Here is a 14593-nt window from a genome sequence, read left to right on the forward strand (position 1 = left end):
TGATTTATATAGTGCTGGTTTTCTGGGGACTGGTATTCCCAGGTTTTGTTTCTCCTAGCCTGGTCGTGTTGTAAAAATACATACTTATGTATTTTATCTTTCTGTGTAAAGAAAGCATTAAGAGTTTTAATAAAGATATTTGTTCAATATCTCTCAAAAGTGGCTCTCAAAAATCATTTATTCTCGTGTGGCTCTTACTTTAGGCAAGTTTGGCCACCCTTTGACTAGACTGTGCTGTGTGCAGGCTTTTCCCCTGTAAAGCTTTAGTGAATTCTCACAGAGTTCTTGCAAATGTTTTGTGTCACAAATGTAGAAGAAAACAAATGTGAGACATATTTAAAATAATGTATCTTCTTAACATTTGGAGGTTTTCTTGATATGGGGTTGTCTCAGGGAAAAAAGGGGAAGGGCATCAGTGACTTTCTGAAGAGAATGTCTAACAGGAAGGATAGTTAAAGACAATTGAGTAAACTTGGAATGTAGCTGTCAAGGGACTTACCCTTGAGTTTTCAAAGCATGGCTAATTTTGGAAGTAAGCCACTGTTGTATGGAGATACAGAACTCCCAGATGCTCTCTAAAATCTATTCATTGTTACTCTACAAATCCATTTTCCACTTGAAAGTACAGTTGGCTTTGTAAGCATTCATCTCTCTTTTTTGGTGGTTATCATGATTATTTAATTGCTGAAAGTATTGTAGACCCATTTTCAAATGCTATGTCTTGAAGGAGATTGGGGCTACTCAAGAGGTATGAAACATGATTGGTACAAGAGATGTGGAGAGCCACAGTTTATTCTTGCTTGGAACCAAGACAGCATTTTGAAAATAAAAGGATTATTTTCTAGGCAAGGCTGTTTCATTGCAAGAACAGTTGCCTTATTGAAGAATCTGCTGAATAGGCCTGAGGTCATGATGCAGTTGGGAGTTAACAAATGGCTTTCTGGATGTGCGGAAATAAAGACTTAAAGGAGCTGTTTTACTGTGCAATTTTCTCCTGTTGTAATGCATAATGCTCTAACCTTGGGGACTTAATGGTTACTGGAATGCATTCCTTTTTCTGATGGAATTCAGTTTGGGTTTAAAAATCTAAATCAAAAGTCACTGACAAGGTTTAACTGTGCCAAACATGAATTGTGGTAAGCTTGCACGGAATCTTGCATGGAATGCTTTTGACAGCTTTGATTTTGGAATTGAAAAAACTCTCATGTACTTCAAAAATACATATGATAGACACTTTTTTTACTTCAGTATGCATTAAAGAAATTAAATGTTGCTTTCATGATCAGTTGAACGTATGAAATGTAAAAATGTCATTCAAAAATGTAGAAAACATTAAAAACAAATGAGGAAAGTGTCATGGTGTCTTATTATTGTAGAACGATATTTTGGAAGTTGATTCAGTTAGTCAGTTGAGTAATTAGTGTCTTATACAGTGAAAATGCAAGTTTCACTGAATAAACTTTTAAACCTTTTCTATTAAATTGTAATGATATTGCATTACAGCCTGATTCATTCCACTAGCTAGGTTTAGTTAATCAGAAGTTTGCATAATTAATGATTTAACTGGGGAAGAATAAATTTATCCAAAACTCTTTTTATCCTATGGAGCTTTCTAGTATTTGGCAAAGCAAGCTTGTTCAATGTATTAACCAGGGGGGGGGGGGTTGTAGAAAAAGCCCAGCAGGAACTCATTTGCATATTAAGTCACACCTCCTGACACCAAGCCAGTATGAACTGCGTTCCTGTGTGTACCTGCTCAAAAAAAGCTCTAGTATTAACTGCACATGTTTTTGTTTTTATAATCTGATACCTGATTATTTGATATTCAGAGGAAATTGGCCAGGTTCCCTGCTCAGTGATAGATCATGTGCTTTGCGCCTAGAAAGTCTCAAATTCAGTCTGTGGCTTCCTCTGTTTAAAAGGATTGGATGGTAGGTGTTGTGGAAGACCTTCTTGATCTGCATTTCTGGTGAGACACTGCCTGTCAAAACAGGTAATACTGACCTAGATTGACAACTGTGTAAGGTGGCTTCATGTGACATTATCTTAAGGCAAAACTATCACATGTGAGGAGAAGCTCTATAACCAAAAACTTTCTAAACTTGGCCTTCAGTACTAAAAAAAGTGCAGTCATAAGCAGAGGTTCACCTTTCTATGCTCTTTGAAGTCAGTGGATTTAGAAGATACAATTCTTTTTGGATTTTTAGTCCAGTCCTAACGTAACCAACTAAAAGCCTTCTCTGAATGTGTAAGGGTACTTGTGCATTATATAAGCATATGCCGTATTGTGCCTGCATATAATACACAAGTTACAGCAGACTGAAATCACCTTAGCTGAGGAAAGAATTTTCTGAAAGATACAGTGAGCTTCTCCACATTCCCTGTGCACCAATTATGGTCTTCTGGTTGGCCCTTAGTAGTTGTTACCCAATTTAGGGTGACCTGCTTGCTGTCTACTAGCAACCGTTTCTCTTCTTCCAGTTTGTGGAATGGCCTCCCTGAGGATGTGGGAGCCTGCATGGGGTGTGGGGGTGTGCATGTGCGTGCTGTCCTTAAAAGATTTTTGGAGGCAGTGTAAGGCCATTTTATTTGTGAGGGTTGTTATTGGTGTTTAAACTGCAGGCATTTCTTTGTAAGGAAAGTAAATGGGGTTTTAATACATGTGTATGTTTTTAATTTTTGGAATTTTAAGCCACCTTGAGCTACAAGGGAAAGAGAGACTAAATGCTTGATTAACTCAATAAATAACTTGCAATTTCAAGTAGATGAGTGTCCTGAAATTCCCTCTCTCTTGCTCTCTCTTTCAGCAGCAGTTTTGCATAAATGGGCACTATTAATTAACCTATGTTGTTCCAATTCAATGTGTGCATATACATATATGTTTCTATTTTTTTACAGGTGCATTCTGCTTCCCCTTCTGGGTGCCAAGCCTCCCCCGCACAGTCTCTTCCTCCTTATAGATTCAGTGGATGAGGGCTGTAACATTGCAGAAGGTGACCAAACATCTGCAAGCCTCTCTGGAACCATTGCTGAGCTTCTAGCTAGTCACTATGAGTTTTTTCCTCCATGGCTGCTGCTCCTGTGTTCTGCCCGGAAGCAGAGCAAAGCTGTTACAAAAATGTTTACTGGTGAGTAGATTACAACGGAATATTAGCTGATCAATTTCTAAAAAAATTAGCTAGAAGTAAGGAAAAAATAATTCCCTAGCATATACATTTTCATGCCCTTTATCTAGACAATATATTGTATGCAGGTAACTAGAGGCATCTGTATAACACAGGACATAGGTAACAGCTGGATGTTGGTGTGTTCTGTCTCTCACCAGTGACCTTGAAAGGATATATATGACATGATTACAGGGAAAAATTAATTCCCCTGCATCCAACAAATCTTCCTGTGAGGATCCCCCTTCCCCCCCCCCATGAAAATCTAGATTTATCATCTTGTTTTCTGGGAACAGATACTATGTTTTGCAAGCTCATTGCAAGGGTGTAGCTTTATTTGGTCCTGGGAGTATACTGTTGGCAAAGACTGCCAAGAATCTTCCATAACTTGTCGATCCAGTCTTTGCTGAATTGTGAGATCATTTCATCACTCTGCTCCTTTTGTTCCTGAGATTTTTTCCCTTCACTGTAGAGTAGCATGAAGACTGGATTCCCAGCCTGTGCCTGTGTTAAATGATTGAAACAAAAATGCAGTTAGAATAAAGACTACAATAGATCGACATATATTTAGCCTAAAATCTCCCATGTTTCTTAATTCTTCATTTTTGTAGTTTCTTCCTTGGTCTCAAATGCACTGTACCTTCCTACCCTCTGTTGATGTGATAGACTGATAAACTCTGTGGGGCTTTCCAGGCACATAACTGCCATTTTCTGTCATGTCTGATGTTGAGTGAGGCCTGGGTTGTCTGGAATGCTTAGAACTAGAATTCATGGACAACTTTTGTTAGATGTAGCTGTTGTCTGATTCTGAAAGTCATAAGTTTGGGTCTTTTGCATTTGCTCCTTAATACAACTGAACAAAGATTATAAAAAGATTGGGTCTGTACTTGGATGTAATTTTCAAGGGACAATAATGGAAGAATGCACAAGTTTACTTCAGGTTTGATATAGCATGCATTCTGACCTGTACAGAGGAAAGGGTCAAGGCTTAATCATAGAGCATGTTTTGCATGCAGGAAACCTCAGAATGAAAAGTAGATGGTAGATAACCAATGGTCTAATAAGATAAAAGACTGTTTCAGATATCTGTGTGACTGAATAGGTACTCAAAGGCTGCTAACAGACCGGCACTTTGGGCCGACCCAGAGACGCCTCAGGAGGCGACCCAAAAAACCCCTCCACACACAAATATCTGGTGGGCGTCCCAATCTAGTATTCACCCCATCCTTGAGGCCGCTCTACCTGCCTCAAAAAGGCAACATGGCGAAAGTGATGCCTTTTTGCTGGAGCGCCTCCAAGGTGGCTTCCGGCTGCCTGGAAGGCTCGGAAGCACCTGAAGAGCACCCAGGGAGCCGCAAACAGGACACATGAGCGTTCCAGATGCTCCCATGGCACCCACGACCCACCCCTTTGTGCAAGCACCATCCGAAAGCTCTGGGATGCTCTTATTTCTGGCCAGCTGTATTTGGGGCGTCTTCAAGCCACCCCAAAGCAACAGTCTGTTATCAGCCAAATAGAAGTAAAACAATAGCCCATTTTCTGAAAGGTATCACTAGCCTAACTTTTAATTCACATCACATAAGCTCTGAACCAGAGTTATCTGTGATAGGTTTGTGTTTGCTGTTTACAGTAGCAACTTGTTTTTGTCTGCATTGAATTATTATTATATATTATGTATTTATTATATTTATATCCCAACCTTCTCAAGCAGGTTCAGAGTGGGTAAAATCAAGTTGTATCAATGTAAATCATATTCCCAGTGTCAAGAGAGAACTTTGTGATGGTGGTGGTGAGCGTTTTGAAAAACCTATGTCTGAATCAAAGTTGGAACCGCCCGGACTAGGAAAAATATGTACTCTTGGGTCCAGGGAGTTACAGTACGTCCATGACTCAAAAATAGTAGTGACTGCAAACATAAGAAATATTACTTCATAATGTTCTTCTGAGATGCATTGCAATTCAAAATAAAGGTGTAGCATTAACATTTCTGTAGCAATGATTAATGACATTGGCCCTGGTGAATCCACAGTTAGGCATCATAAAGACCCACCCATTTACTCTTACATCCCTTCAATATACTTCAATAGTATTTATTTTTGGCTGGATTTTCCCCACTTGTTGAAAACTGTTTGTCTTCCAGTACATCTTATGATTTAAGTATGAGAATCTGTTTGGTACCTGTTGCGTTTTGTAATGTTCCTTCAAATGAGCATTAAGAAATGCATGTTGTGCTTGTCTGTGCTCAAAATAATTATATGTTCAGGAAGACATGAAAACACCTCCTATGCCACAAATCTGAGTATCTCCAGTAATCATCTGATTCTAACATACCTGAAGCTATTTTCTCATGGTACTGGTGCATATCAAACATTGGGTCCATTGGGGGGGAACCCTTTCTTATTTACTTAATTTATAACTTGGGTTGCAAAGTCCAATTCAAGAAATATCTGGGGACTGTGGGGGTGGAGCCAGGAGTAAGGTTGTGACAAGCGTGACTGAACTCCAAAGGGAGTTCTGGTCATCACATTCAAAGGAGCTGCTGCCTGAATTGAGATATCACTGAAAGGACCTTTTTTTTCTCTCCCCCCTCCCATTAATTAAATTTTATTATATACCAAACAGAGTTACAATTCAAAAGGGGTATATATACCAAACATTATAATAGTACAGCATATATTATAAGAAGTATACAAATCATTACTGTAGTTAAAGCAACCAACTCGTTCTTAGAAAGATACAGAATTTGTGATTCCTATGACAACTTATATTGTTTAATATGTCATCTAATTTTTCTAAGATTGGAAACTAACACTCATAGTTAACGGAATGATTTAAGTTCATGTGGCTAGCTGGGCTTATGTTGCTGCTGCAGGGAAAGAGACTGTAGAAGCCACCACTGGAGTCTTGCCATCCTTTCCTCCAGTACAAGAGTTCTGAAAAGGGATGATCCAGAAACACTGGTGAAATGTGTCTTGACTAATGGTGACTTCCAGCCCTGACTCTGGCCTTGTGCTTTTGGTGAGGCTATGAGGGAAATTTCCATTCTAAGGCAATCTCCAGGGTAGGCATCGCACGCACAGCACAAAACCTCCTCATGTAAACAAGGAATTCCTGAGTGTTTCTTACAGACTCTCTTGGGTCATTTACCTGCCCCAGTGGAACTGTGAACTCCACCTCATCAGAGATAACCACTCTGCTATTGTTTACATGTTCACTTATCTTTGATGAATAACAAGGCCAGTTGAAAATCCCTGATTATTTCCAAGTTTTTTTGCTTTAAACTCTTGGTGTCTCCATCATCCTCTGATCAAGTAGGGTTGGACATCCACCTTATCAGGCTAGAGTGAAATGAAGTTAATTCAGAGTCTGTTGCCTTAAGATATGATCTTGTGCAAGAAGCCCAAGGCAATAAGAAACTAGTACCATTCTTAGCCGTTCCGCTAAAAATCAAACTTTAAAGTCTGACTAAGTGGAATTCCACAGTTCTCTTATTTTTGGGGGGTGACTGTTGCTTCCCCTAGGGACCACTCAAATGGCCGCCCACCATTTCCTGTTTTGGGCATTTGGGTCCCTGCCCACCCACCCCTGGAATGTCGCTCAAAGGCCCCTGCTGGAAAGGTAAGGGGACCTGGCAGCACTAAGAATGGATGTATCTGACCAGAAGAAGAGAAGAGCACCTAGAATTATTACAGGAGTAATGTGCATGACTTGACTCAGCTGGCTGAGAGTCTCTGGTACCATTTGCTTTGTAGGAAAATGATGTAGTGCAACATTTTGTTTATGGTTTTTCTGCACAGGAAGCACACATTACTACTTTTGCAGGATTCAACACCTATATTCTTCTGAGTGCTTGACTATTTTGGTCTTGGTCTTCAGTGTTGATCATTCAGTAGAATAGAAATGACAGAGACTGCATGCTTTACATACAGAACCCTGGATTCTGTTCCTATGTCAGTTTGAGGCCTTGGATAAGTGCTGCCAGTCAGAACAAGATGGACCATCAAGCAGCTTTGTACATTCAAAACATTGTTTGCATGGCAAGAGAAAACAAAGCATAAAAACCAATGAAAAGTATATAATTTCAGAAACAGAACAAGTATATTTCTGTTTCCATCATAATTAAAGATATAGCTAGTCATGCTGAAATTGCATCTCAATTTGTTTCCTCAATAATCATAACAATAAAACAAAGTAGGAGTCCAGCAGCACCTTTAAGACCAACCAAGTTTTATTCAGAATGTAAGCTTTCGTATGCATGCATACTTCATCAACATATGCGATGTTGCATGCATACGAAAGCTTACATTCTGAATAAAACTTGATTGGTCTTAAAGGTGCTACTAAACTCCTACTTTGTTCTACTGCTTCAGACCAACAGGACTGCTCACCTGGATTTATCTACATAACCATAACATTTGCTCTAGCCAGCTTCCTTGTTAGTTTCAAACAATGGCATTAGATAAGCAGGTAAACTGGAAGATCAAATTAAGAACACAAAGAATAGTGGAGACTGGCAACAACATTGTTTGAAGATTAATATATCTAATCTGCACAGAAAAGAAAGCAAATTACAATTTCAAATGAAGTCAGGTAGTTTGTGGTGATTGCATGCTGCAATAAACAGACTGGTTACAACAGTTCAGATTTTCCAAGTTAAAAACAACCCATAAAAGAACTTTGTAATTCAATTATGACAATGACTGCTTTTTGAAAAAAAACAAACAGTATTATTGTGTAGGTGTGAAACATTATTCTGAATATAACACTGAAACAGCATGATTTCTCCACTAATGTGTCTCATCTAACTGGCACATCTTCAAGGCTAAAGGTGGAGGGAGGGGGATAAACGAGGATTGGCCCTCTGCAGAAACTGCTAGGCAGTGGCTGTGTTAGGCAACTAACCTTGCTTCTCTCATTAAAAAGCAACCAAACTTGATTATCTCAGTAAAAGCTGGTGGGGAGGCCCTTTCAGGTCCTTTGGGGGAGAACTCATTGATTGACTCCACTCATCTCTCCTGCCTGAATAGTTGTTGCTAGACCATGCTGCTTCTGTTAGTCAAAGGCAACCAACCTTCGTTCTGGCATTTATGGCTTTCTCTGTATTCTCCCATTGGCTAAGTTGCTTGTCATTCTGCTTTGCAAAAGAGAGAAAGAAAGCCTTCCCTTGACCGGCTGAGGGATGGCGCAGAAGGAGGGAAAGAGTCATGGAAAAAGTCTTCTCACGATTGGCTGAGAGAGGGAGGAGAAGGGAAGGCTTTATTTCGATTGGCTGAGGACTCCTCCCTATCGTCCTCTGGAAAGTAAACAGACAGAGACGGGGAAGACATGGTGTCCTGTACCACCAGATCAGATACAGAGAGAGACAGACAGAAAGACAGATCAAAGTCCTGTGCCTTGAGATATTGTTGAGACCAACAACATTCTAAGAGAGGGTGTGTTGGTCTAAAAGGTTTCACTAAAGGCCTCTGAGGGAGGTCATTGGGGCCAGTCTTGACTAGGGCTGCCAGTTCCAGGTTGGTGGGAGATTCCTGCAGATTTTGTGGTGAAGTTTGAGGGTGTCATAGGACTTAGGACTTCAGTGTGGGGTCTGCCAGACCTAAATTCTTGCTGTGGAAGCTGACTGGGTGATTTTGGACTGGTCACAGACTTTCAGCCTAACCCTTCTCATAGGGTTGTTGTGCAGATCAAAGCAGGGAAAGAAAAATGATGTATGCTGCTTTGGTTCCTCCCACTGTGGAGGCTGTGGGGAGGGGGGAGGTGATGGAAAGCTGAAGTCAGAGGGGCAGTTAAAGGGAAGGAGATAGGGTTGCCAATTCCGGGTTGGGAAATTCCTGGAAATTTAAGGGATGGAGGCTGGAGAGGGTGGGGTTTGAGGAGGGATGGGTCTTCAGACAGGTACAATGCCACAGACTCCACCCCCAAACCACTGTTGCAAATCTCCAGGTAAGAGCTGGAGATCACTCAGAATTACAATTGTTCTCCAGAAGGCAGAGATCAGCTCTCCTTGAGGTGGGATGGAGTGAATGCCTTCACTTGGGTGGGTGAGAAGACAGCGGTGGGGAGAGGCACTTGCCCAGAGCCTCTTTCTTAGAGTCTGTTGTATTTTCCTCTTCAATGGGCCTTATTTCGATTATTAAATATTTGTGTACTACAATAGTCTTCATCATTTGTAATTTTTGTGGCTAGCATTCCACTAGATGATTATTGGAGTTTTAGGTAGGGTTGCCTTCCTCCAGGTGGCACGTGGAGATCTCCCACTATTACAGTTGATTTCCAGACAACCAAGTTCAGTTTCCCTGGATAAAATTGCTGTTTTGGAGAGTGTGAAACATTATTCTGAATATTACATTGAAACAGCATAATTGTACCCCACCGAGGTCCCTTCCCTTCTGAAACCTCACCCTCTCCAGGCTCCTATGACGCACCTCGTTCACTTCTTTCCCTCATAGGCACTGGTCTCCAATTTTTTTTTTATTTATACCCCGCCCTCCCCACCGAGGCAGGCTCAGGGCGGCTTCTGTCACTTCTGTGTGATGTCATCACATTGGAGCTGTCCCCACCCCTTCCTGTAATACTCCCAAAGTCCCCCACTGGGCATCCAGAAGGACCTTTCATCCTTATAGCAAAATCACTGGTGGTTCTCTGATGTCACTTCCTGTGTGACTGGAAGTGATATCAGCATATCATTGGCAATGCTTAGGGTTTCCATGTCCCCATTAGCATTCCATCAGCTTGGGGCCAGCAAAAAAAGGGGGGTGGAATTAAAAATCAGCATCAGTGGCAACATGATATCACTTCTAGGATTTCCAGAAACTTGCATTAGTTTTCTCTAGGAATCACTGAAAATTCTGTGTGTTTTTACCATAGAGTTCCCAAAGATTCCTAGAGATACTTGGCATTTGTTTTTTTCCCCTGGGAGTGACATCACACTGCTACTGATGGCTATTCCACCTGGTCTCTTGCTGGTGGCTAGGCCTGGCAGCCCTCCTGTAGCAGTTGGCCAAGACCAGTTACATATAGGGTTGCCAGCTTAGTTGGAAAATTCCTGGAGGTTTGAGGGGCAGATCCAGAAGTGAGCAGGGTTTGGGGAGGGGAAAGGAGCTCAGTGGGGTATAGTCAGGGCCGGCACATAGGAGTAGGCCAAGTAGGCCTCGGGCGCCACTTGGCCTAGGGGCGCCATGAAGTGCCCCCTTTCCCCACACCCCACTGCCGTCCTGACTTTGCAGAGGCTTCCCGAGGCTCAGGCAGCCTGCATGAAGTCGGGAGGGAGGGCAGCATGTACGCTCTAAGCGCACCCGCTGCCTTCAGGTCTCAGGCACCACTTGGCCTAGGAGCGCCATGAGGTGCCCCCTCTCCCCACACCCTATTGCCGTCCTGACTTTGCAGACTTCCCGAGGCTCGAGTGGCCTCCGCAAAGTGGGGGGGGGGGGGTGGCAGCGTTTTGTGGAGGCTTTCTGAGGCTTGAGTGGCCTTTACAAAGTTGGGGGACAGTGTGCGCACTGTAAGTGCACCCACAGCCTTCGGGATTTGCGGAGGCTTCCCAAGACTCGGGCGGCCTCCGCAAAGTCAAGGGTGTGTGGCAGTGCTTTGCAGAGGCTTCCCGAGGATCACGTGGCCTCTGCAAAGTCAGGATGGGGCAGCGTCCACGCTCTAAGCACACCCACTGCCTTCAGGACTTTGCAGAGGCTTCCCAAGGCTCGGGCAGCCTCTGCAAAGTCGGCTGTGTGTGGCAGCAATGTCATTATGATGTCATCGGTGTGCACAAGCTTTGTGTGCACAATTTTAGCTGGAGGGGGTGAGGAGAAAGATTCAGCCTGGGACGCTGGAAACTCCAGCACCAGGCCTGGGTATAGTGCTATAGAGTCCACCCTCCAAAGCAGCCATTTTCTCCAGATGAGCTGATCTCTGTCACCTGGAGATAAGTTATAATTCTAGGGGATCTCCAGGTCCCACCTGGAGACTGGCAAACCTAATCACACAGGAAGTGATATCAGTGTACTGGAATTCTGGAATTTCTCCCCCACTTCATCTCCATTTCTCTCCTACTGCTCAGCTGAAAGGGCCATCTGGGGGTGGCAACCTAAATGATCCTGGGGATAATCATTACCGTCAGGCCAATAATTCAATCAAGGCTTTTCTGGAATAGTCATTGTGTGAATTTCATGTCTTGTAGGACAGAGTTGCACAGATTGCTTGGATGCAATATCTGAAACTGGGGTGAACAGGTCTTTATTTGTCCTGATGGTATGACTGTTATTGTTACATTTGGTAATAACATTTATGGTGACAGAACTAACGCCAAGGTTTGCTTCAGGGTTTTGCTGTCCCTCATGAGGCCTATTACAGATGTAATATTAGGGTGTTGTTACAAGGAGAGGCTTTACAAAGACCACTAGTCCTGTAAGAAAATCTTTTACTGCTCAGAATAGTCTATGATTTATAGACAATATATGGATCAGTTATAACAAGAAGTTTACAAAGTTTAAAAAGAAATGTTCTGTTACTTCTAGGTTTTTCCTATAATGGGTTACTAGTTCTGCATGTTTTCAATGATCTGCAGTCCATTTTAGACAGTTTCTTTCACAGGTCTTGGATGATGAATCTATCCTTTTACATATAGTCCCTAACTACAGGAGTCAAATTAACAAGATCAAAGCTAGGAAGGCTGTGTTTTGGTAAGAATACAGTTGTAAGTAGTGAATATATTCTCTTGTATCATTTGCGCTTCGGAATGAAGTGTCACATGCTATACTTCTTGTATTTTAGGATCCCGCTGTTTATGTTTTTCTGCATATTTCTTTGTATGCGTGTGATATATATTAGCTAGCTAAAGAGAAATCTCAGGTATCTGCCATAGTTTCTAGGCCACCAAATGACAAATGAGTTAGTCCATAAAGGGCTTCAAGATTTTTTTTTATTTTTTATTGTAGCACGCTGAGGTGGCTACTCCTCTGGAATTAAGCTTAGTGGCAGTCTTTTTATAAGACAAGATGCTTGGTTCCATAAGGTTGGATGCATGAATGTGCTACTTGATCGGAAGCATTGATGTGTAGGGAGGAGTTTATGCTACAGTAACTTTTCTTAAGCATGTTGGAATTACATTTTTATTGCATATAAAATTACTGCTGAGCTGTTCTGAACTAATAATTTGAGTTCACTGCTGTTAATGTCTCTGATAAAACATTTACATCTTGATCCTCCTTCAGCTTTTGTTTACTTTAGCAAACTGTTCAGGAGCCATACTTGAACTGCTATATAAGAATGCCAGGTCAAAGTGTGGCCATCCTTGGCACACATTCACATGAGTATGCACTTACTTTTTGGCACACAGTCGTATGAGGACGCACTTACATTCCTGCTTACTTACCTGCTTGCTTCAGTTTAATCAGCATTGCAGTTTAGTAAGTTGAACTTGTTAAAAAAAAAGCTTCACATGCATAATTAAGGATTTCCCAAGCATCTTTATATCCAAATGGCCTGAAATTTCATGGAAGACAACACAGCATCTTCATATATTGTAATAGAGGTGTGGCCCCATCTGCTGATATTTAAAATCTATGTATCAGGGCCACAACAGAAAGAAAACAGATACTTCTGCAAACATAGGGGACCGCCCAAGTTAGCAGAAAAATCTGAAGCAAAACAATGCATAGATGGGTTTTTCCAGAGCTAAAGCATTGCCTGTGCAAATATCATAGATACCTCCTCCAGGCATCAGTGGTGTTGGCAGAGATGGTGTGGGGTGCCTGGGAACTGTGGCAGTGGGGGAGGAACCACAGCAGGCTCTACAGCAGAAGCCAGGTGGTGTGACAGGTCCAGCAGGGTGAAGGGGTGGATAAAAACCATGGTGGTGTTGGCATGGCAATGAGATGGCTGGAGACAATAGCAGCAATGGGGTGGAGAGAAAGCTGCAGTGGGCCCAGCAGCAAGGCCAGACGCATCTCAGGTCTGGTGGCTGTGTCAGTGATGGTGTAAGGGAAGTCTGGTAGCCGTGGTGGCCCCAAGGGCAACAGCAGTGGTGGCAGGGTGGTGGGGGGGGAGAAGTTGCAGCAGCTCTGGCAGTGGAGATCAGAAGCTGCACTGAGCCCACAGATGATGGGGGGCTTCCTGAGAGCTGCATCAGCCCCAGTGAGGGTGGTGTTAAGAAGGGGAGAGGGATCGCCCCATGCATCACCAGTCACTACTTGTTATATTCTAATAGTGATTTTCAAAAAGTTTTATTAGTTTCAGAAAAGAAAGACAAGATAGGGATAGGGGATTGGGAGATAGAAAACACTATACATTCCATTATAATTTTATCTAGAAATACTTTCTAAACTTGTAATTCTACATTAGCTTCTTATCATACCTTATCCTCTGTTATTTTTTTTTGCAACTGCACCAATTTCATGTTATGTTTTATAATATGTTCTTTTTGTTAAAATTTGCTAAATTTGAGAATTCAATAAAAACAAATTTTATACTATAAAGTACAGGAAAAAAGAAAAATAAGTTCACATCAGAGAATCTTAAAAGTCTTGATTATGTAGCCAGGCCTAAAATTTATTCCAGTATTTTCTTGCTGCTTCTTTAGATTTCCCAGTTAACAGCTGAGATAAAAAGTCCAGCTCTGCTGTTTCCAAAACCTTTCCCACTATGTCTATTTTCGTGGGAATCTCCTGAGTCTTCCATCTTTGTGCCAGAAGGATCCTAGCTGCTGTGTTAAAATGCGCCAATAAATGTCTCATCTCTTTGGAATAGTCCTCTGGAAATATGTTCAATAAAATAGTTCTGGCTTGAAATGAATCTGTGTCTTTGTAATCCTCTGCACCATTTCATGGATCATTTTCCAATAACCTTTCACAGTCTCACATGTCCACCACATATGGAAAAAGGAACCAGTCTGTTCGACATATTAGTATAGATCTTACCCAGTGTTCTGCGGTGTCAGATACCATCTATAAAACATCTTGTATAAATTTTCTTTAAAAGTCACTAACCTGATTAACTTCATGTTCAGTTTCCATAGTCTCTCCCAATCTTCTAATGCAATATTATATCCAAAGTTTTTTGCCCATTGAATCATACAGTCCTTTATAACTTCATCTAGTATCTTCATTTGGAGTAGAAATGCATATAATTTAGAAATTAGCTATTCTTGTGGGCCTAACAAAATTTTATCAAATACATATTGTTCTATATTAAAACCTACCGTATTGTCTTTGGCATATCTCGATTTGACTTGCATTCTCAACCACCAATTCATTTTTATATCCATCTTTCCCAATTCTTTTTTGGTTTTTAGTTGATTGTCTTTTCCCAACAAATCATCATATTTGTAATTCTGATTTATTTTTAAAAGGTTTGGGTGGGTAAATGCTTCTACTGGTGAGACCCATCTTGGGATTTTTTGATAAATTCTTGTCTTCAACCATGACCAAGTATGATAC

General features: G+C 41.5%; 1 protein-coding gene across 1 annotated transcript in view; it reads left to right on the forward strand.

The window, feature by feature from the left end:
• The window catches only part of ANKRD50 (ankyrin repeat domain containing 50), a 59892-nt gene that overhangs the window by 23131 nt on the left and 22168 nt on the right, over nucleotides 1-14593 (forward strand). Inside the window, exon 3 of the mRNA XM_060246814.1 lies at nucleotides 2899-3128. Within this exon, the coding sequence (XP_060102797.1) occupies nucleotides 2899-3128 (230 nt within the window). The remainder of the gene's footprint in view (nucleotides 1-2898; nucleotides 3129-14593) is intronic.

Source organism: Heteronotia binoei, chromosome 9, assembly GCF_032191835.1.
Source record: "Heteronotia binoei isolate CCM8104 ecotype False Entrance Well chromosome 9, APGP_CSIRO_Hbin_v1, whole genome shotgun sequence".
In the NCBI taxonomy this organism is placed as follows: Eukaryota; Metazoa; Chordata; class Lepidosauria; order Squamata; family Gekkonidae; genus Heteronotia; species Heteronotia binoei.